The sequence below is a fragment of the Diabrotica virgifera genome, chromosome 6 (genome assembly GCF_917563875.1).
Source record: "Diabrotica virgifera virgifera chromosome 6, PGI_DIABVI_V3a".
Lineage (NCBI taxonomy): Eukaryota > Metazoa > Arthropoda > Insecta > Coleoptera > Chrysomelidae > Diabrotica > Diabrotica virgifera.
In genome coordinates this window covers 242032899-242056364 of record NC_065448.1, presented here as the reverse complement: position 1 = coordinate 242056364, position 23466 = coordinate 242032899, and the positions used below count along the sequence as shown (strand labels likewise).

The 23466-nt window shown below is 32.4% G+C and overlaps 1 protein-coding gene across 1 annotated transcript in view; it reads right to left on the bottom strand.

Moving 5' to 3' along the window:
- Window positions 1-3620: 3620 nt before the first annotated feature.
- The window catches only part of LOC126887447 (homer protein homolog 2), a 91442-nt gene continuing 71596 nt past the window's right edge, over window positions 3621-23466 (bottom strand). Inside the window, exons 5-7 of the mRNA XM_050654988.1 lie at window positions 14892-15076; window positions 13067-13206; window positions 3621-4686 (exon numbers count right to left, since the gene is read on the bottom strand). Of these exons, the coding sequence (XP_050510945.1) occupies window positions 4510-4686; window positions 13067-13206; window positions 14892-15076 (502 nt within the window). The 3' untranslated portion in view covers window positions 3621-4509. The remainder of the gene's footprint in view (window positions 4687-13066; window positions 13207-14891; window positions 15077-23466) is intronic.

Sequence of the window (23466 nt, the reverse complement as noted above, 5' to 3'; positions counted from 1 at the left end):
TGTTTACAGTTATTTCAATTTAAGTTAATCAATTCCGCAGAACGGAACATGAGAATAGCCTATTCAAGTCTTATAGAGATAGTGACACCTACGGACCCAAAGATGGGCATATCTGAAGTATGAAATCAACCCAAGCATGTTTAGTTAATAGCTCTTGCTATGTAAGAGTTTTTGGCTTATGACTAAACTACTTATGTCTAAATTCTTGTTTTATAACTTAATAGATACCCTGACCGAAAACAATGGATATATTCGAATAAAATACAACATATACCAATAAATAAATAAATATTAATATTAAATGAACACGTTTTGAAGAAATCCAACAAAACTTACCTCGAAAATAAGAGTATCTATAATCGACAACCGAAAATTAGACACATATATATTTAAGCGTGCTGAAAAACCTTTCCAATATACAACAGTTAATTAACTTACAAAAATGGAAGTGTACTCTGCCCTCCCTGGTCAGTGAACACGTGAATTTTGCACATACGGGATACCAAAAACTAATAACGGCCAGATAATAAAAAGTTGATCAAAGGAAACCGCACACATCTTATTAAAAATCGAATATCACTAAAATACAATAAAGTTTACATGAATAGATTCGTCACGTAATTACAATAAGTTCATACCATTGCGCCAACTATGAATTTTGATTATTAACGGCGTAAATTGTAATTAAAGTTTATCGAAATCACATTTTTGAAGTCCATAAAACTGTCATTTATAAATAATATTAGTCTAGTCGCTATTTAAAACAGCTTAACCCAGTGTGAGCTAAGCCGATTAGACGAGCTATACATGACGTCCCGGAAAATAGTGCGTTCCTTCAAGGTACGGGCTAAGTGCACCATTTAAAGCAAAAATGTCTGATTTTTTTTTGTAAAGTCCACCGTTTTCAAAAAAATAGTTTATTAATTTTAATGCATTTGATTAATGTCGACAGAAATGCAAAAACAGCCCGCAACGCTGCGTTCCTGCTGTGTAAAAATAATTTTACTGCAACTCAACTATCATGAATCATCGACCATTAGGCATAATATTATTATGTATTGATAAAATACTGATAACAGTGTTAGAAAAACAGCATAATACTTTTGTTTTTATTAAATATCTAATAAATAAGGTTTGTATAGTGTTTGAAAAGTTTTTATTACAATCAACAAACAAGCTACGTCTTCAAGAAATATCTATCGGTAAAACATATTTTACAAAAAATTTGAGTACATATTACATTTCTCCATTCAATCTTCTGGGAAGTTCGAGTGGTCCAATCAGATGATTACTAATACTCCCAGCCCATACATACTTTTGGCATTATAAAAGCAAAACACACAAGCACCATTTCTCGTAAAACAAGCTTTATCTGCACACAAGACTTTACACATTTTGTTTTGAAACCATCTACAAATCCTTAAACTTCGAGGTGAATCGCCTTGGTGTACCTAAATCTTGCACTAATTATACACTATGGGTACGTAATTAACATGATACTTGCGATCGAAATCATGACAATACCACAACAATATGATGTATTCTCGGGTTACAGGTAATTATGATATGACTGTTTGTGTTTACAATTTTAAATATCTTCGCTATGTCAAAATAAATAAAACTGTCTTGTTGCCACATGTAAATTTTAGCAAAAGACATTATTTAATATTTTTTAGGCAACAGATGACTTTAGAAAAAAAATTGATAAGAAAGTTTTCTTTTAAATGGTGCATTCTACCCACACCTTTAAGCAACGCACTATTTTCCGGGACCCCCTGTATACTTTGGTACGACTGACCAAATTATACCTACTTTATTATCTATAAGATAAGAGTAAGCCTTTGCCTTAAGACCTACAGAAAGATTTATAAAATGCCCATTCACAAAATCTCTTTTCTCTCTCTAGCTCACGTGCATATCCATTTGATTGTATTGAATTTGAGTGACATTACATTTTCTATAAGATGTGTGCGGTGTCCTTTCAAGAAAATTAATTATTAAATAAAAGTTTTACAAAAGTTATAGATATATTTATAAAAGTCAACAGTCAATAATAATCTACAAATAATGTTGTTCATGTAAAGTCTAAAAATTATCTTAAACGAAGATGTTATTTAATATGGAATTTAATAGTGGTCTAATTTTCTGTTTGAATTGTAATAATTAAATTTTGTGCTCTTTTACTAAAATTATAGTTACTAATTATTGGAATAAAAACTAATAAAATAATAAAATCAATGGGAAAATCCCAGTAGATGGCTGTATACCATAATTAAAAATCATACAGAACAAGTAAAAACTTCGTTTGTATATTGGTATAAAAAGTTTATTGAAAAACTATTAAAAAGTCATCCAAAAGGATTCGCAAAACGTTTTCTATCTAGATAAGATCATCTTCAGTGCCTAGAACGAAGTATTTTCACGTTAGAATGAATGCAAAAGGTTAAAATTATGACTATTAAAGAACAAATGTGGATAATACTTACGTTATGCTTAGTAGATGAAACTAGCAACCTTATAGAATAGGTGACATCGAGAGATATGATTTACATTTAGAAAAACTGGTGTTAGTAGCGACTCATAAGTCGATGTTAAAAGATGAATTTAAAAGTGCTCAAAGGGCAACATGATTCAATGCTCGATGATAACGTGTGGTTCTTGCCAGTTCAATGGACACAGATCACCAAGAGTATAGGAGATGACAATCTATTTATCAGACTGAAGTGACATGACAAAACAGGTAGTCAATTTTTGGTTATGAATTTAAAAAATATTGTAGTTTATGAATTTAAATTATTAGTTAACCTGAATTTATGTTAATAACTGTATTAAAGTGAAATTTGAATTATAATAAATTAGGTTTTATTGTAAAAGTCTAAAAGGCAACTCTCTGTTACAGAAAGAACTGTTATTATTGATATGTTAATAAAAATCTTATTCATAATAAAGTCAATGACGTCATTGATGACAGTTTAAAAAAGAAGACGAACGTTTAATTTAGTTTGAAATAAAAAGAGAAATGTTGTTTACATTCAAGTATTTTTCATTTCTCATTTTATTTCAAACTAAATTAAACTTTCGTCTTCTTTTGTAAACTGTCATCATGACGTCATTGACTTTATTATGAATAACATTTTTATTAACATAACAGTTCACTCTGTAACAGAGAGTTGCCTTTTAGACTTTTACAGTAGAACCTAATTTATTATAATTCAAATTTCACTTTAATACAGTTATTAACATCCATTCAGCTTAACTAATAATTTAAATTCATAAACTACAATATTTTTTAAATTCACAACCAAAAATTGACTACCTGTCTTGTCATGTCACTTCAGTCTGATAAATAGATTTTCATCTCCTATACTCTTGTTGGTCTGTGTCCACTGAACTGGCAAGAACCACAAGTTATCATCGAGAATTGAATCATGTTGCCCTTTGAGCACTTTTAAATTCATTTTTTAACATCGACATCGAGTCGCTACTAACACCAGTTTTTCGAAATGTAAATCATATTTCTCGATGTCACCTATTCTATAAGGTTGCTAGTTTCATCTACTAAGCAGAACGTAAGTATCATCCACATTTGTTCTTTAACTAGTCATAATTTTAACCTTTTGCATTCATTCTAACCTGCAAATACTTCGTTCTAGGCACTGAAGATGATCTGATCTAGATCGAAAACGTTTTGCGAATCCTTTAGGATGACTTTTTAATAGTTTTTCAATAAACCTTCTATACCATTATACAAACGAAGTTTTTACTTGTTCTGTATGATTAATAAAATATCTTCAGTTAGTTGCTTGTTTTTAAAAGTTTTATTTGTTGATGTTTGCGTAGATTTTTCTTCATGCTAAAAATCGAATTTTGTAAAAGTTGTATGAAAGACAGTTTATGTTTCCTTTCGATCCAGAGGTGGTTCATCATCCCCAGACAACTGTTTCTGTCTTTAGACGTCTTCAAGGGGGCTACATGAACATCTCTGAATCTAAAAGAAACCAAACTGCGTATTTAAGGTGAATTATAAAAATAACATTATAATACACTTTTAGAGCGGCAGATAATATATGGTTTTCTCAAATATTCATGATTCTTAGTCATTTTGCTAAATACTTCTGGTTAAAATGATACTAAATAACGAAAAGTATGATATTAATTTTTGTCCTTAACATATAATTAAAAGCTAAAATAGTTCATGGTTTCTCCAGTACGATATAAATGCAGGATATGTAGCACAGTTTACATAGTTTTATAGTTAAATCTTCATTGCTACATCTATTATATATACCAGTCATGGATTTTAAAAATCTCTCTATACTCGAATCAAATATCTTTTCTAAGGCTAGTATTATACGGATACATTTCGTTATTTTGAGTTTAGCTAAGGGTATGTGCAAAATTATATTCCTAACATTCTTTACCTCCAGACGCAGGTACACTTCTTACAAATAAAATCAGATCTTATACATACGCTATATAAACGCGGTCTTTATCGATTCGCTATCTCTCTCATGTTTGTAGCGCTGTTGTCATCTCGTCGTGGATGGCCGCTAGTTCGTGTATTCTAGAGGCGAGTTGTTGATTAAGCGTCAGAAGAATGTGCTTTTGAGATTCGTATGTGCTCTGGGCGATTTCTAGTTCTGATTGTGCTAGTTTGATTGTGCTCTGGAGTTCTTGGTTTTCCTTCTGTAATGTAGAAAAATACTAGTAGGTATAATAGAGCTAAAAAAAAATCGTAATCAAGATAGACAATGCATAAAAAACCTGGAATAATGTCACAAATATTGAGAGTCTACAAACATTCATCCCACTTCCAAAAAAAAAAACCTAATACATCATCATGTAAAGACCAGGAAGTGATCACATAACAGCGGAAATGATTAAATATGGAGGGTACCAGCTACATAGACATATTAACCGTAGACAAGGCATACTGAGCAAAAAAGCGTAACGCGAAAACAGTCTATCGGTGGTCTATCTATCTCTTATTAACCAAGCGATCCCGAGCATGTGACAGACAAAGATGGCTAGATCACTCAATCCTTAATATTGGCGTTACACCTCGATCCACAGAGCGGCCCATACCTTGCCTAATCTACAGGTTATTATATCTATGACCAGCTAGCAGAGAAAATACAGAAACTACTTGAAAAGGTATGGAAAGAAGAAGTGATACCTGCTGAATGGACAGATGCAATATTATGCCCTATTATACACAAAAAAGGAAGTAAAGCAGAATGTCAAAACTATCGAGACATAGCGCCGCTTAACATAGCGTATAAAATACTAGCCATACATATTAAAAATAGATTAACAGCAACGACTGAAGATAGCATAAGAGAGTATCAGTGTGGGTTCAGGAAAGGTAGAAGCACCGTAGATCAAATTTTCACACTGAGAGAAATTGTAATATATTTTAGCCCTAATTTGAGGGTGAATATTACAAACTATAAATTACTAAAATAAAACACATCTTATGACAGCCCTGGCATTAAGGCTATCTGCTCCCGGTGAGGGTGGTTATCCCTTATCCGAGGGGTGGAATAATTGATACGCTTTTACTTGTTGAGTTGTTTTATTTACACTCACATGAGCATAAGCTGGTAGCACCGCACCCTAAGAACGTCTCGTGAAGAAAAGAGACAATATCTTTAATGTGGAAATATTACGTCTGATCACCAAAATAGAATGACGAATGTCTTATAATAATACTAATAATTCCCTTGTTATAGTTTTGCTGTTTATTTATTTAGAAATGCCTATTCAGCATCGACCATGAAAAGTGTTTATAATTGACTCTGCAATTATTAGTGAATCGTGATCTAGGATAACAATATTTGTATAATCGAATGAAGGTTGTAATATTGTTATGATGACATAAATAACTGAAAGTAATTATCGTAGATAATTACAGGGTGTTTTTAAGATATATCTACTGAGTACAGATGAATTCTTGTACACCTTCCCTTTTTAGGAATTTTCCGACTACGGGGAGGGAAATTTGCAAGTCGTGCTACCAACCCATACTGTGTTGTAATCAATACAAAAAATTTATTTTATATACAAACTTCCTAAGCCTACGCAAATACATAAATAATATAAAATGTTCGTTTAACAACATTGTTTCGTAACACTTGTCACTCACTGTGTTTTCGGATTGTAAGCATATAATCTATTCTTATGTATTTCCTTGATTTTATTGTTTTCTATTCTGATTTTACAATTAACGTTATTTACTTCTGTTATCGTGAAAGGACCTACATAAAGACTATCAAACTTACCATTCTCTTCCCTTTTTACAAGGACTAGGTCTCCTCTTTTAAAGTGTTGTGATGTTGCTTTGAGCTTATTCTTTTCTTCTTGCCGCTCTTTTTTGTCTTCATTGCTTCTAGTGAGGTGACCTATCGTGTCTATGTACGCTGTGTCCTCTGGTTTCGAAGAAGTGTCCGATATCACGTCTTCTTTGACAAGTGTTCTATTCGGTTTGTTAATTTGACATTCATGGCATTGTTTAACGTATTTTCTTACGTCTTTTTCTAAATTTTTCCATCTAAATCTTGCTTTTAGCTTCTTTATTAGTCTATTTTTCTTTAAGTGTCCTCCGAACATCGGGTGATTATGGTATTCTTCTATTAATCTGTGTTTTTCTTTGTCATCTTTTATTGTTTCTGGTACTTCACATATGTATATTTCTATATTCTTCAATTTTTTATTTCCTTCTTTAATAAATTCATCAATTGTGCACATTTTAAAAATAATATCATTTACGTATATTTTTACTTTACGTACTGCATTCTCTACCGCCAGCTTATCAAGCTGTACCAACGCTTGGTTTAAATCGAAACGATTCAATCCTGTGGCTATGCTTTTGCTGCATTTTATTTTGTTTTTGGCCCTAATGCTCAGTCTTGGTGAGATTAGTTCTGCTCCAAAGGACAAAATTGGTAGTCTATGCGCCTCTAAATTATTTAGTACCTTCCTTACTGTCTGTTTGGTGGCTTCTGGCTGTAGTGTGAGTTCACTTTCAGCCTTTGTTTGTCTTGCTTCTTTGTCCTTTTCTTTTGCTTGAGCTCTTGTTATAGCTAGTATATGGGCGTTGTCTATGTATAGGTTTTTTAGTTGATGCAATGTTATTCTTGAAAGGCTGTCTGCGTAGTTACTTTTCCCTGTTATATACTCTATTTCGAAGTCATATTCTTCTAGGTCTAATCTGATCCTTGTGAGTTTTGAGGTTGGTTCTTTCATTGCAAATAGGTGTGTCAAAGGTTTATGGTCTGTTTTTACTTTGAATGTTGGTGCTCCATATAGATAACATTTAAAATAATTAATTCCCCAATGAATCGCTAGTAATTCCTTAACGATTATAGGTTTATTACATTCTCCTTTACTAAAACTTCTTGATGCATATGCTATAGGTAGGTCAATTCCGTTGTAATCTTGACTTAGGATTGCTGAACAACTCTCATTGGATGCGTCTGTTGTTAAGATAAACTGTTTGTTGAAATCAGGATATTTTAAAATTGGTGGTTTCGTCAGAGATGCTTTAAGCTTTTTGAATGCTTTTTCACACTCCTCGGTCCACGAAAATTCTACTCCTTTCCTCGATAATTTGTTGAGTGGTCTGCATATTTCCGCAAAATGTTTAATAAAACGTCTGTAATAGTTGCAAAATGCTACAAATCTCTTTGTTTCTTCCGCTGTCTTAGGTGTCGGATATTGTTCAATTGCTGCATACTTCGCTTTGTCTGGTGATACTCCCTCTTGAGAAAGATCATGTCCTAAATATGTTACTTCCCTTCTAAAGAATTGACATTTTCCTGGGTTAAGTTTCAAATTGAATTTTCGACATGTCTCGAATGTCTTTTTCAGGTTGTCTAAGTGATGTTTTTCGGATATTCCAATTACTACGATATCGTCCATGTAAAGAAATGCTTTGTCTGGTGTTAATCCTGAAAATGCTATTGACATCATTCTTGAAAAGCTATTTGGGCTTACATTTAATCCAAAAGGTAATCTGGTAAATTGAAATGCTCCATTTTCTGTGCTGAACGATGTGTATTTTCTCGATGATTTTTCTAATGGTATCTGGTGAAAGCCTGACATTAAGTCTATAACTGAAAACCATTTTGCTCTTCATAGTTGATCTAATATCGAATCTATTCTTGGTAATGGAAATTTGTCTGTAACTATCTTCTTGTTCAGTTGTCTAAAATCTATGCATAATCTCCATGCTTTTCCTCCATCTATAGCTTTTTTCGGTACCAGTACTACTGGGCTGTTGTACTCGGATGTAGATGGTTCTATGATTCCTTGGTCTCTTAGGTTTTGTACTTGTCGATTTAATTCCTCTGTTTGCGCATGAGGTGTCCTATAATTCTTGATATATACCGGAGTTTGGTCTTTAACTCTTAGTTTTTGTTCGTAGAAATTGTTACAGGTTAACATATCATGCCTTAGGGCGAATATGTCTGAATATTCCTCGCATAACGATACTAAGTTGTCTCGTATGTATTCTGGTATGTCTAATTTCAGTGATTCTCGTAATTCTTTTTTTCTGTCCTTGCTGTCGTTGACTAGCCTATATATATTGAATAGTTTAATATCCAACGTCCTGATTGTGCTTGCGTCTACATTTACTGTTTCGTACGTTGTGTTCAAAATTTTGATGTATGGATTATTACTTGAAATAATTGCTCTTGCTATGAATATTCCTGGTTGTATTTCTTGCTGTTCCACTATCCTGTCTTTCTTTAACGTTTGAAAAATTTTTACGATTCTGTAAATTTCACATCTAGGCGGTATTATTATGGTGTCATTGTCTATATTATCCAGAATTTTCGTACTAATGTAACAATCGTTGTCCTCTTTAATGTGCATTTTAAGGTTTGCGTAATCTAGTATACATTGAAAGTTAGAAATAAAGTCTCTCCCAATGATTCCGTCTGTTGGAATTGGAAAGTTAGGTTCTACCAATTGAAAGATGTGTTCGAATCGAGTTCCTTTTACTTCGAGTGTTGTCTCAACTTCTCCCATTGTTTGCAACTCTCCTTTAGTGACTCCTTTTATTTTCGCCTTTGTGTTTGGTTTCACCTGTTCCTTCATAAAATCTTGTGAACATTTTAGTATTGAAATATCAGCTCCTGTGTCTATGATAAAAGTGCTTGTGTTTTCAAGAATTCCTGTTTTCATTCGTACAAAGTTCGTTAGGTTTAGGTCGAAGTTGTAAATGTTATATTTTATTTCTGCCTGTGTGCTTCCAACTTCTTGTTCATTCAAAACCCCAAATGCTGGTTTTCTTGCTCTTCTTGACTGTCCTCTATTTCTAGTAACCTTACGTTCCTGTTACGTCCGCCTCTCTGGTTTCCTCTGTATGTTTGATTGTTAAATTGTCTGTATCCTCTGTTCGAATAATTTCGTTGATTGTCCGTTGCTTCTCCTTCGTTCCGTTGTCTGAAGTTATTTCTTCTTCCTCTGTCATATTTGTTATGGTATCCTCTTCTGTATTGCTGCTGTCCTCTCCTATTCTCGTAGTTTGTCCTATAATTTAAGACTCTTCCTTGTGCATTTTCCTCAGTCGTATCGATCGACAAAAATTTAGATACTACTTCCTGCGGTGATGTAAAGTTACCTGCTTCCAGTATTAGCTTAGCTTTCTCTGCATTAGCGTTTCGTTTCATTGTTGTTACTACTGCTTCCGTCGTATATTTCTTTGCTAAGTCAAGTGGCATTCCTTCCGCTATGTATGCTACTTTTAATTGTTCTGCTAACTCTTCCACTTCAGATGCGTACACTGCTGCATCTCTATGCCCTTGCCTTTTTTTGGCTAATTTGGCTATTAAATTCTTCGGATTATCACCTTTTAATTCTTTCTTTAGTGCTTCAGCTATCCGTGGAATCGTATCTTCTGTGGTTATTAGCGTTACAGCTGTGTCTTCATGACCTTCTGCCAATTTTCCAAGTAGTTCTAATGCGTCTAAAAATGGTTGTAATTTCCCTGCGCTTCCATCGAACTCGTTGGGCAATATCTTGCTTGCGATATTCAAAAATTCATTGATTGTCAAAGCCATGTTTAATATTGTTATATCTTGTTTTATGTCACCTTTTTTCTCTTTTATTCCGTCGTTAATTATTTCTTCTTCTCTTTCCTCGTCGCTTTTTCCTTCTTCTATTTCCTCATCGCTTTGTTCCTCTTCAACTTCCTTGTCGATTGGTTGATGTATTGAACTTGGAACCACTGTTCTCACATTTACTGCTTGAAATGATCGTATAACTTTGTCTCTGATTTTTCCAAAATATTTGTTGCACGATTCCCTTTGTTTGTCCGAAAGTGCTTCCCAGTTTTTCCTAGTCAATTGCGTGAACTTGTTATAAGCTTTAATTAGCTGTGTCGTCACTTCTTCCTTTATGCCCTTAGATTTCGGAACTTTTTTCTTTAAGACTCTTCTGCTTTGCCTGTCTATTTCTTGTGCAATTTCCTCAACTATTTTGACAAAATCTTCCCAAGTAACTTTGTTGCTACTCATTTATACATAATTTTTTTCTTTTTTCCAGCTTCTGCACTTCTTAGCGAAAATATAAATTCGATAGTCTTACGGTGTATATAGATATGTAGTATATAGATATATAGTAAAAAATATAGAGATAAAATAATACGTCAATATATGGTAAAAATATGTAAAAATTGCAGTGGTAATAAAAATTCAAAAATAAATAACGTTATATTAACCCTTGTAAATAAGTAGTTAGAATAATAATTTAAATGTATTATGCATATAGCGTATATTTGTTATATATCGTATATTTATTTTGATAGGTATATTTACGATAGCAAATATTAAAATCATAAAAAAATTGCAAAAATGTACTAAAAATCAGTAGTCAAATAATAAATGAATAAAAGTCAGCAAGGATAAAGTATACGTTGATAAATATGTAAAATCATATAAAATTGTATCATTGCGTCCTATAATAACTTAATATGAGAGTAAAAAAAATCTCTGTATATTGATAAATATTGGTAATAGAATAGCATAATTAAGTAAAAATAGGTAAACTTGAAACATATATTAATGTAATTAAGGTAGCACATAATGTTTATACTTTATACTTTATATTAATCAGGAAATACCATAAAAATAGCTAATATGGACTTACCACTTTTACACGTCTTTGTTCGTATCACAAGTCCTCGCTGCACGTTCCATAGCATTGTCCATTTTCCATTGTCCCACGATGTTCCATCTCCATACTATTCCCTTTTCAGCTCCGCGTCGGCCTGATGTCTCCATCCATTTTACATACCACACTGTTGTCTAAGGTGGTCTAGGTGCCTGAACATTGACGTGTTTTCCCATTTCTCGTTCTAGACTGCTAGTTCTGAGTTCTCGCCTGGTCTTGGATCGCCATATGACAGCCCTGGCATTAAGGCTATCTGCTCCCGGTGAGGGTGGTTATCCCTTATCCGAGGGGTGGAATAATTGATACGCTTTTACTTGTTGAGTTGTTTTATTTACACTCACATGAGCATAAGCTGGTAGCACCGCACCCTAAGAACGTATCGTGAAGAAAAGAGACAATATCTTTAATGTGGAAATATTACGTCTGATCACCAAAATAGAATGACGAATGTCTTATAATAATACTAATAATTCCCTTGTTATAGTTTTGCTGTTTATTTATTTAGAAATGCCTATTCAGCATCGACCATGAAAAGTGTTTATAATTGACTCTGCAATTATTAGTGAATCGTGATCTAGGATAACAATATTTGTATAATCGAATGAAGGTTGTAATATTGTTATGATGACATAAATAACTGAAAGTAATTATCGTAGATAATTACAGGGTGTTTTTAAGATATATCTACTGAGTACAGATGAATTCTTGTACAATCTTTCTACAAAGAAGGCTCATTTAATACTCATTTGGCGAATGTACTTTTTACAATAATAAGAAATGTGTTACTCTGATAACAGTTGTTAGGTTTTACAGAGTGGTCTACTAAAACTATATTTACAATATCCAACAGAAATACAAGCCGGAAGCCATGAATACAATAAACCCACGATGGTTCTTTTCATTGATCGAGTCAAAAGAAAAGAACTATTCACAGCATTGAAAGATATGGGTGTTAAAAAACAGCGAATAGTAAGACAGGCGATAGTTTAACAGAAAGCGTTGATGTAAGAACGAGTATGACAAGGAGATCGATTATCATCTTTAATGTTTAGCATAATATTGTAAAAGGTTACACAGGAAGCAAATATTAATAGAACAGGTCTTATATATCATAAGAAGCACCAGTGCTTAGCATTTGCCGACGACCTGGTAATATTGGCTAGGAGTAAAGCGGAACTGATGGAAACAGCCAAGAAGCTCGAGGAGAAAGCGGTGACCAAAGGATTACATATCAAGGAAGAAAAAACAAAATATATGGAATGGTCAAACAAACAATTTACTCAGGGTCAATACATAACGATGAAAACAACAAAAGGAATCCAATATAAATTCGAAGAAGTGGAAAGGTTTGAATACTTAGGAAGTATTTTCACAAGGGACTCTAATATCCAAGAAGAAATACGTAGAAGAATTGTGTCATCAGGTAACCGTGCCGTATATACTCTTAACAGGTTGTTGAGAAGCAAAAATATCAACAGAGATTACTTTCAGAAAATTAAAATCAGAATAGAAAAGGCCAGCGCAAATTTTAACAAAATGAGAAGAGTGTTCTGCAGAAGAGATCTGAAGTTATAGCTAAGAGTTAGGTTGGCTAGGTTTTATTAGTTGGCTTTTAAAGTCGCCGAAAAATGCAAGCGATATATTATTCGACGCGCTTTAGCAAAACGAGAACAAACATATACTTCCTTTGTCAAAAATGACTCAAAAAATTACTGAAGTAATTTTTTGACGTTTATTAATCGACGCAAATTTACACAGAATTCAAATTGCTTGTTAAATATTGTCATATCTAAGAGAACAAATCAGTAATATTGCATTTGGCACGAATTTATTTCTATTAGACCTACATATACCTATCAAAAATAGTTTATTTGATACTAGTACTTACTTGAAGTTCAGTCGATGTATTGGATGAAGAAAGCATTTTCATTTCATTAGTTTTACTATCCAATTCTGATTCTAATTGCTCCACTCTAATTCTTAAGCTTTGAATTTCTTTTCTGAGTTCATCTGCTAAATCTCCGCCTCCTAAAACGTGTACAGTTTCACGCAAGTTACAATAAAAATGTAATAAACATAAAAAGTTAATACTTAATTTTTCAAAAAGAAAAAATAATGAAAAACTGAATTTTATTTGAAAATAATTATTATCATACAAAAGAACCATTCTTTCTCAAAGATAATTTCTTGTAAATGTTGACCGTGACTGCGGTTAAGATGGTCCATTGTGAAGTTCTAATACTCGATGACACGTTCGAGCATTTCGATTGGTATTTGACCAATGACTCAAGTAATCTTGGCCTCCAATGCCTCAATCGTAGCCAGTTTATTCATGTAGACTTTGGACTTTAGGCAGCTCCAAAAGAAAAAGTTTAGAGGTGTAATGTCACAGGATCTAGGCGGCCAATTCACTGGCCCGAAGTTAGAAATAAATTGTTCGCCGAATCGTTCTCGCAGTAAAGTCATGCTTGGAACCAAATGTCGTCGGTACCACGAGCTTCAATTTCAGGCACCAAATAGTCCATTATCATGGCGCGATAACGGTCTCCATTCACAGTGACATTCTGATCGGTCTCTGTTTTAAAGAAGTATGGTCCAGTGGTCCATAAACCACACCAAACAGTTGTTTTTTCTTAAAGTAATGGCAACTCTTGAACCTCTTTGGGTTGCTTATCACCCCAAATATGGGCATTTTGTTTATTCACGTACCCATTAAGCCAAAGATGGGCCTCATCTGAAAACAAATTTTTTTTCGAAAACAGGGAATCTTCTGAAAGCTTATCAAGAGCCCATCGACTGAAACGGTGACAACTCGGAAGGTCTATCGGCTTCAGATCTTGCACTAATTGAATTTTGTATGCTTTTAAAGCAAGATCCTTAAGTAAAATACGCAAAGTTGTTACATACGACAAGCCAAGCTGTTGAGAACAGCGACGAATCGATTCTTCATTATTTTCGCGTACACTATCCGCTACCGCCGCTATATTTTCTTCAGTACGTGTTGAATGTGGTCTATTGGTCGCGTTTTATCCAATAATGAAAACTGTGTTTTAAACTTACTGGTTGTGAAGCGAATTATGAGTTCAATAGGCAGATTATGTGGACCATAAGTTGCTTTAAGCCCACGAAACACATTCCTCGTAAAACCCAAATTTTCGTAATACAGCTGAATAATTTCTATAGTCCGCCTCACCTTGACTTTACAGTATAAGGAACATAGGCAGTGCAGTCCTTATGAGAGTTTTTAGCGCGGTGATGCCGGTTTTATCAAAAAGAATTTCTAATCGAACATAAGAGAGATTAAATTAAAACTGTTTTAGAAAGGCAATCTACAATTTTAGGATTCATATGCGCTTAAGTTTATTTGATATACTATAGTTATTACGCATATGAATCCTAAAATTGGAGATTGCCTTTCTAAAACAGTTTTAATTTAATCTCCCTAATGTTCGATTACAAATTATCTTTGATAAAATGGCATCATCGAGCTTAAAAGCTTTCATAAGGACTGCATTGCCTATGTTCCTTATATAGTAAAGTCAAGGTGAGACGGACTATAGAAGCTGTGCCGGGCTAAGTCTTTCCATACTGGGTAAAAACTTTACTTTTTGCTGTAGTTCTTTGTTATACTTTTTTTTTGTAATAATTATTGTTAACTAATAGGATTAGCCATCAATAAATAAACAAACAAAACGAATATATTAATTACAAACCTTTGCTATTTTCCAAATCAGCTTGGTATTTCGCCTTCATCCTCATATTTTCCTCTTTCAAACTTGCCAACTGCCTTTTCCATTCATCCACATTTGCCGTACTTTCTTGAAGAGCGCTGGTTAATCTTGCGTTATTGCTTTTTAATGTTGCCAATTCAATTTCCCACTTCTTTGCGTTTGCCGAACTAAAACAATAGACAATAATAGTATTATTATAATATTATATTTTTAAAATGTTATTAAACGCCCAAATTGGTGTTACTTTTGACTGAACAGTATGTAGACCATATAGAACAATTTGGTGTTGAAGGATAACTTTCACTTTGGATGTCTGTGTTTAGGTGTAGTTATACCATACTATTATAGGTCGAAAATCTCGACTCTCAATTGAGAACAAACTGCTCATTTATAAAACAGTCATCATATTTATATGGACGTACGGAATCGAACTATGGAGTTGTGCCAGCAAATCAAATACAAAAATAATCCAAAGAACCCAATCAAAAATTATACGCACCATCGTAAATGACCCATGGTACATTTCCAACCAAACATTTTCAAACAGGCACCATGAGAAACTGGAAGGTCACCCCAACCGATTAATATTATCACTACTGCAACCACTAAACAACAGAACATTCCGAAGATTATAGAACATAGATCTTCGCTGAAACTGAGGTGAAACCGTTGGGTGATGTTCCTCATAATGCCATATTATTAGTGTACAATATTACAGTTTGTATAAGTTATTGTGCTTGTTATCAAATTAACTTATATGTAAGAGGACTGCATAGAATATGATGTAATTCTGATGGTTAATATTTTTTACTCAACTAATCAATATATTAGCAATTTTCATAATTATTAATTATTATGCTATATTTTTTATATATTTTAATACCCAGGGCTCGAGTAACAAACAATAAAAGCGGTTTATGGTAATTAACACAGAGCAATTTCAAAGCTAATTAACAAATACCTACAAAACTTTCTATTTGGGTCATAAAATCTCCCTAATTAACAATTAACTCAATTCGATGTAAATAATAGATAATTATTAATGTCGAATAAATCACGTCGAATATCTATTAAATTCTATCTCTAATCGCGTAAATTTACACTCACGACTAAAAATTGACATAACTTCATGATTTTGAATGTTATTCTTATTTTGTTTAACATTTAACTACACGCGCTGGCGTATTTTGTACGCCAAATATAAGAATTCTACTGTAAATACATTTAAAAATTTAATTTTTGACCTTGTTTATCTCTCTAACCTATCACTGGAATGTGCTGTACAATTTGGTTATAGTTTCGTTATAATCGGCGTTCTGGGAAGATCGTAATTTACAGTTTATTATTTGTTGTTTCCGGTGGTGGACATCATACGTTACGATTCTATTAATATAAGTAATAATATCAGTACATATTTCAATTGTTTTTTAGTCATTATGGCACAAAATATATTTTTCTTTATAAACAATACTTTTTCTTCCGTAAAAAATCACATTTCAAAAAAATTTTTATTAGTAATTTTATTTATCATGGAATCCAGTTATTCCATGATTCCAATTATAAATCCCAATTGGCTTACTGAGAAGGAACTCCAAGTATTCACTGATGCCGAATAAGGTTTATAACAAACAACTAAAGTGTATTTTTCAAAAAAAAAAATAAACAAATGCGCTGTTTTAAGTGTATTATCTTGTGGCGTATAAAGTACGCCACGCGTGTAGTTATGCTATAAATTGATGCGCGGGTAGTTAAAGGTTAAGTTAACGTCAAAACAAAAACCTGAAGTGTAGTATACCTGAATTAAAACAATAGGTTACTTGCATATTTTTTTTATTACATAATAATGTTCAGTTTTGTTTAAAAATGATATTTCCAACTAAAATAAAAATGTATACTAGTCCATTCTTTCACAGTTTTTGCTCTAAATTTTAAAGAACCGCTTGGATTGACATGAATTTTGGCATACGCATAGCTTACATGTCAAAGAAAAAAAGTGATATTGTGCCGATGTGTGCTTTTGCCCTGGGGGTAACTTTCATCCCCTCTTGGGGGTGAAAAAATATATGTCCAAAACAAGTCCGGAAATGGGTAAACTGACTAATTTTAAGTAACTTTTGTTCTATAGAGCTTTTTCGCCAACTCAACACTTTTCGAGTTATTTGCGAGTGAATATGTTCATCTTTCAACAAAATAACCACATTTTTAGACGGTTTTTCGCAAATAACTCAAAAAGTAAGTATTTTGTCGAAAAAAACGTTCTTAGCCCTATAAAAAATAAAAAAAAATGGTGTACGCGTTAGGTCTCTGGATCTCGTAGAACCAGAGTTATAGCCAATGAAAAATAGATTCATATTCACCAAATTTCAAATAGAATATTTCGACGTGAAATATCCAAAAAATTAAGCCCGTTTTGGGGAAAACCCATTAAAACTTTTTTAAAGTGTTTAAAAAAAGCTTTATTACTGTTTTTACAAAAAGTTTCTAGTATTAAATTTAAGCAAGTTACGCTTAAAATAAAGTTGGTCCCTTTTGTTTTTGCAAAAAAAAATCGGGAAGACCACCCCTTAATTAGCAACTTAAATGAAATTAATCGTTACCGCTCCACAAATTATTTTACTTATGTTGTGTTTATAATATGATCTGTAAGTTTCATCGATTCAAAGTGCTTATTTTTGAAAAAATTTGGTTTCAAAGTAAAATTTTTAAAAATTTAAATTTTGAAAAAAAATGCTTTTTTTCAAAATAACTTAAAAATTGTTAGAGTTACCAAAAATCTCAAAAAACAAAAAAAGTCAGATTTGCTTTTCTAAATATCATGTATTTTTTTGTTTTTCTGTTAGACAAAAATTGATCAAGATTTGGTGGTTCTAAATTTGCAGACATTTGTGATCAGTGACTCGTTCAACCCCTTTTAACTACAGCCCTTTCAATAATAAGGACTTTGAACCGATGAAACTTACAGATCATATAAACAATATATACACGAGTCAAGAAACTTGTGAAGTCGTAACGATTAAGTTCATTTAAGATACTAATTAGGGGGTGATTTTCTCGATTTCTTTATAAAAACCAAAAGGGACTAACTTTATTTTGAGCGTAACTTGTTTACTTTTGGTGCTAGAAATTTTTTTTATAAAACAAAAATGAAGCTTTTTTTAAACACTTTAAATAAGTTGTAATGAGTTTTCCCCGAAATGTGCTTCATTTTTGGTTATTTCACGTTAAAGTATTCCTTTTTGGAATTTGACGAATATGACCCTATTTTTCATTAGCTATAACTCTGCTTCTATGTACTAGGTATAGAGGCGTGATATATACACCATTTTTTTTAAATTTTTTATAGGCTATATTTTTGCTAAGAATGTTTTTTCGACAAAATACTTACTATTTAAGTTATTTGCGAAAAACCGTCTAAAAGCGTGGTTATTTTGTTGAAAAAATGAACATATTCAATGCCAAATAACTCGAAAAGTATTGACTTAGTGAAAAAACTCTATAGAACAAAAGTTACTTAAAATTAGCCAGTTTACCCATTTCGTGACTTTCTTTGGACGAATATTTTTTCACCACCAAGAGGGGGTGAAAACCACCCCCATGGCAAAAGCACATATCGGCACAATATCACTTTTTTTCTTTGACTTAGCTATGTGTATGCCAAATTTCATGTCAATCCAAGCGGTTCTTTAAAATTTCGAGGTTTTGCAATATTTTACCGTTAAAGAACGGACTATACCATTTTTATTCAGTTGCAATGCGAAGGCAAAACAATCTTATTTTTCACTTAGAACAGGGAGCGCAGTCCACCACTCTGAATCGACGATTTTCGACTCTTATTGGCGTCATCATCGGAGAGGCGTAGCTGCTCTCTGCTCGAAGTGACCAAACCTTGAAAGCTTATCCATACACTGCAACTGACGTGTATGGATTAGGTGACTAGCGTCATCTGGCAATTGAAAGGTAAAGTTTTCAATCCTAATAGCAACATTAATGATATTGAAAAATATTAAAAATATTACTAAAAGATTTTTAAATTGAAAAACTTATTGGTCCATTTCCCTGGTAACACCTCCAAGGCTTCTAAAATTTGCAAGCCAAATGGATGCTGCAGTGAAGACCATATAGATTTGGTCCATAATAAACGATCTTCGAAATAGAACTCACGCAGTTCAAACATTTGCCCTTCCAGACCCGGAAAATCTAAACGAATACTTCGTTAATGTGAGTAAAAATATAACTTCTACTATTTTGCCACAAAAAGATCCAATTTCCTATCTCTCTAATTCAGGAGTGTTCTCGAATTCATTCTTCATAAGACCAATCGATAAATCTGAACTGATCCAAACGATCAATAGTATCAAAAGCAAATCATGCTGTAGTACTGATGGACTATCCATAAAAATCTTCTCAAATCCCACAGAAAATGTATTGGAAATCCTCGTCTCACTAATTAATGATTCCTTTAAAAGAGGCAAATTCCCAGAGTGCCTAAAGATAGCCATTATTATTCCCCTTCATAAGGGTGGTGAAAAATCTAATGCTTGCAACTATAGACCTATTGCCTTACTACCGGTACTTTCAAAAATTATTGAGCGACTCATAAAAACACGTCTTATGTCCTTGATAACATCTTATCCCATCCTTTCTTATTGATAACATCTTATCCCAAAATCAGTTCGGCTTTTTAACTAATAAATGCACCACTGATGCCATGTTTTCTGTGCTTCATGAGGTTTACCAAGCCTAAACAATAATCTTTATACTGCCACTGTTTTCTGTGACTATGCCAAAGCTTTTGATTGTGTAAATCACGACATTTTGATTAAAAAACTAAATTTCTATGGGATTCGAGGTATTTTTTGAATTGGTTCCAATCTTACTTGAATAATAGGAAACAACTAGTTAGAGCAAATGATACTGACTCTAGTCTCAAAAACATTGTATGTGGAGTACCACAAGGTTCAGTATTGGGTCCTCTACTGTTCCTTATCTTTATAAATGACATCACTAACTTAAAAATCGATGGAAAAATTTTTCTTTTTGCTGATGATACCAGTATCACTTGGAGCAACTCAACTATTGCATCTCTTCATGCAACTATAACTTCTCGATTTGCTTACGATAAAAACCTGGTCTGACTCTAATTTACTCTCTTTTAACGTGGATAAGACAGTAGCATTATCCTATAAAAGTGCTCTTCAACCCCTGCGTGTTAATAACAGCCAGATCTCTACCGTTGATTCTGTAAAATTTCTTGGTATTTTTTTAGACAGCAATCTCAAATGGTCCCTTCATATCGATTTGTTAAGTAAGAAACTCGCCTCAGCCTGCTATGCTATAAGATCTGTTTCGAAAGAACTCAATTTAGCATCTTCTAAACTAACATATTTTTCCTTGTTCGAGTCTCATCTTCGATATGGTCTTCTTTTTGGGGTTCTAGTACAGCTGCCCAATTAGATGTTATTTTTAAATTACAAATAAGAGCAATAAGGTATCTGTTTGGCCTCAGAAGAACAACACATTGCAGAAATTACTTCAAAGATCAAGGAATTTTAACCCTTACATCTTTATATATTTTAGAAACTGTTTGCTTAATTCGTAAACACATGCATGTCTTTCCAGCAAGGTCTCATCATGACTACTCCACCAGAAATTCAAATTTTGATGTCTATTTACCGATCCCGTCCTCTGAGTTAGTAAAGAAATCTATATTATATTCCGCAAAAAAAAACTATACAAACATCTTCCTTTACAACTCAAATCTGCAACATCTTTCCCCAAGTTCCGTAAAATGATAAAAGCTCATCTATCTAAAAGACCATATTATTCAGTAGAAGAGTTTCTTAATGACTAACTAAGAAATTACAGTAAAGTACTAGTAACCAAACTTATCTATATTTGGGTGTCACATGCAGCAGCTTAAACTTATTAGTTCCTATGTCTATAGTTTACTTTGTTGTATGTTCACTTTGCAATTTCTGTAAATTGTTGCAATATATCGGTTTTGTTTTTTGTTTTCTTTACTTTATTTACTTATATTTTGTATTTTTGTATTTTTTTATATTGACGGTTTATCAAATTTCAGAAAATTGTATTTGTTATTGTTATTGTTAGATATTATTTATTTATTTTTTCTGACTTTATATTAAGCTTTGTCCATAAAATTTGTATAATTTTCAGTGACAATAAAGCATATTTCTGTTCTATTCTAAGACAAAGGGAGGGAATTCTAAAAAGTTGCAATTCGCAACCCCTGTCTGCAGCGTGGTAAAGTTCCAACGGAAAATGGACCTAGTTACTCTATAGGAGTAATACTAATATAAACTAAACTAAAAATTAATACCATTTTTATTCAGTTGCAATGCGAAGGCAAAAGAATCTTATTTTTCACTTAGAACAAGGAGCGCAGTCCAGCACTCTGAATCGACGATCGACTGTAAAAAGTCTGTAAAACAATAAAAAATGTTTGCTTTCTTTTAACTAAGAATTTATTGAACAGTTATCGAATTATACAGGGTGTCCCGAAAAGATTGGTCATAAATTATACCACACATTCTGGGGTCAAAAATAGTTTGAATAAACCTAACTTACTTTAGTACAAATGTGCTCATAAAAAAAGTTACAGCCCTTTGAAGTTACAAAATGAAAATCGATTTTTTTCAATATATCGAAAACTATTAGAGATTTTTTATTGAAAATGGACATGAATCATTTTTATGGCAGGAACATTTTAAAACAAAATTAAAGTGAAATTTGTCCACCCCATAAAAAATTTATGGGGATTTTGTTCCCTTAAACCCCCCAAACTTGTGTGTACGTTCCAATTAATTCATTATTGTGGTACCATTAGTTAAACACAAAGTTTTTAAAACTTTTTTGCCTCTCAGTATTTTTTTGATAAGCCAGTTTTTATTGAGATACGGCTTCTTTTTCAATATATTTACGTAAACATTTTATGGGGGTTTTGTTCCTTTAAACCCCCCAAATGTTTGTGTACGTTCCAATTAAACTAGTATTGTGGTACCATTAGTTAAACACAGTGTTTTTAAAACTTTTGCCTGTTAGTATTTTTTTCATAAGTCACCTTTTATCGAGATGTAGCTTCTTTTTCAAAATATACTTAAAAATGTAAATTATAAATAAAGTTTCAGATTATTAACAGGTCTCTATAATCGTACTTAACCATATACAAATATGTGGTGGATTCGACAAATATTCAAAATATCTCGATAAACACTGGCTTATCGAAAAAGTAATTAGAGGCAAAAAAGTTTTAAAAATAATGTGTTTAACTAATGGTGCCACAATAATAATTTAATTGGAACGTACACAAAAATTTGGGGGGGTTTAAGGGAACAAAAGCCCCATAAAATTTTTATGGGATACACAAATTTTACTTAATTTTTTTTTTAAGATTTTGCTGCCATAAAAATGCCACATGCCACTTTTCAATAAAAAATCTCTGAGACTTTTCGATATATGAAAAAAAATCGATTTTCATTTTGTAACTTCAAAGGGCTGTAACTTTTTTTGTGTGCACTATTGTATATAGGTAAGTGAGGTTCAATCAACCTAGTTTTGACCCCAGAATCTGTGGTATAATTTATGACCAATCTTTTCGGGACACCCTGTATAACTCAACAAAATGTAGTTGCTTTACACGCATTGCAAAAATGCTTCAAACGAATGTAGAGCACATTCGCATCTTGTATCCACAAGTTAATTTAAAAAAAATGACGTCTTCATCGATCCTTTATCGAGTCGATTAATATAATTACGGTATAGTTGGCCATTTTTACGAAAATGCAAATAGAGTACCACAAGAAAGTTTTATTGCATATCTTACATCATGCGTCAGCTTGAAATGCTACGAATTACTTGATATCGCACTAGTTTTGATGTTATATAATACATAAGAAATACGCCAAGTATATAGCTTTATTACTACATACTCTCTGTACGTACAATTAGAAGTGTTTTGCGATAATTACTTTTTTACTTTTTTTATCGAGTCATTTTGTAGAATGTGTTAACGGTTTTATTAGAAAATTATTTAACAATTATAATAAATTGGATTTAAATATGTTTTATTAAATATAATTAGATAAATAAGTTAATAGATAATAGTAAAATAAATAGAGCGAAATATTTGTCACAAGTTAACTAATAAGAATTATGCCAGTGTTTTTAAAGTTAATGATCTCCTTGTAGACCAGTAAGGATCTGTTTTTAGGTGGATGTGAGAGGTGGCATTCAGATTTTTGCGGATAAAGTTAGGTGATAACTTCGTTAATAATAATTGACTTATGCTCCTTCTCAAACATGCCCGGAACATTAATAAAAAAATAAAATATTTAAAAATTTCAAAAAAATTTCGTTTTTTTTCTACTTTTTTTGCTTATAACTTAAAAACTATTCATTTTAGAACAAAGTCCTACAGGAATAAAACAAAGATAATTAAATTGTCTATCAGATGCGATTGGTTAAAAATGTCCTAATTTATCACCCTTGCTTCAAAATAGTAATAAATATAAAATAAGGGGGCACAACAAGCCTGTCC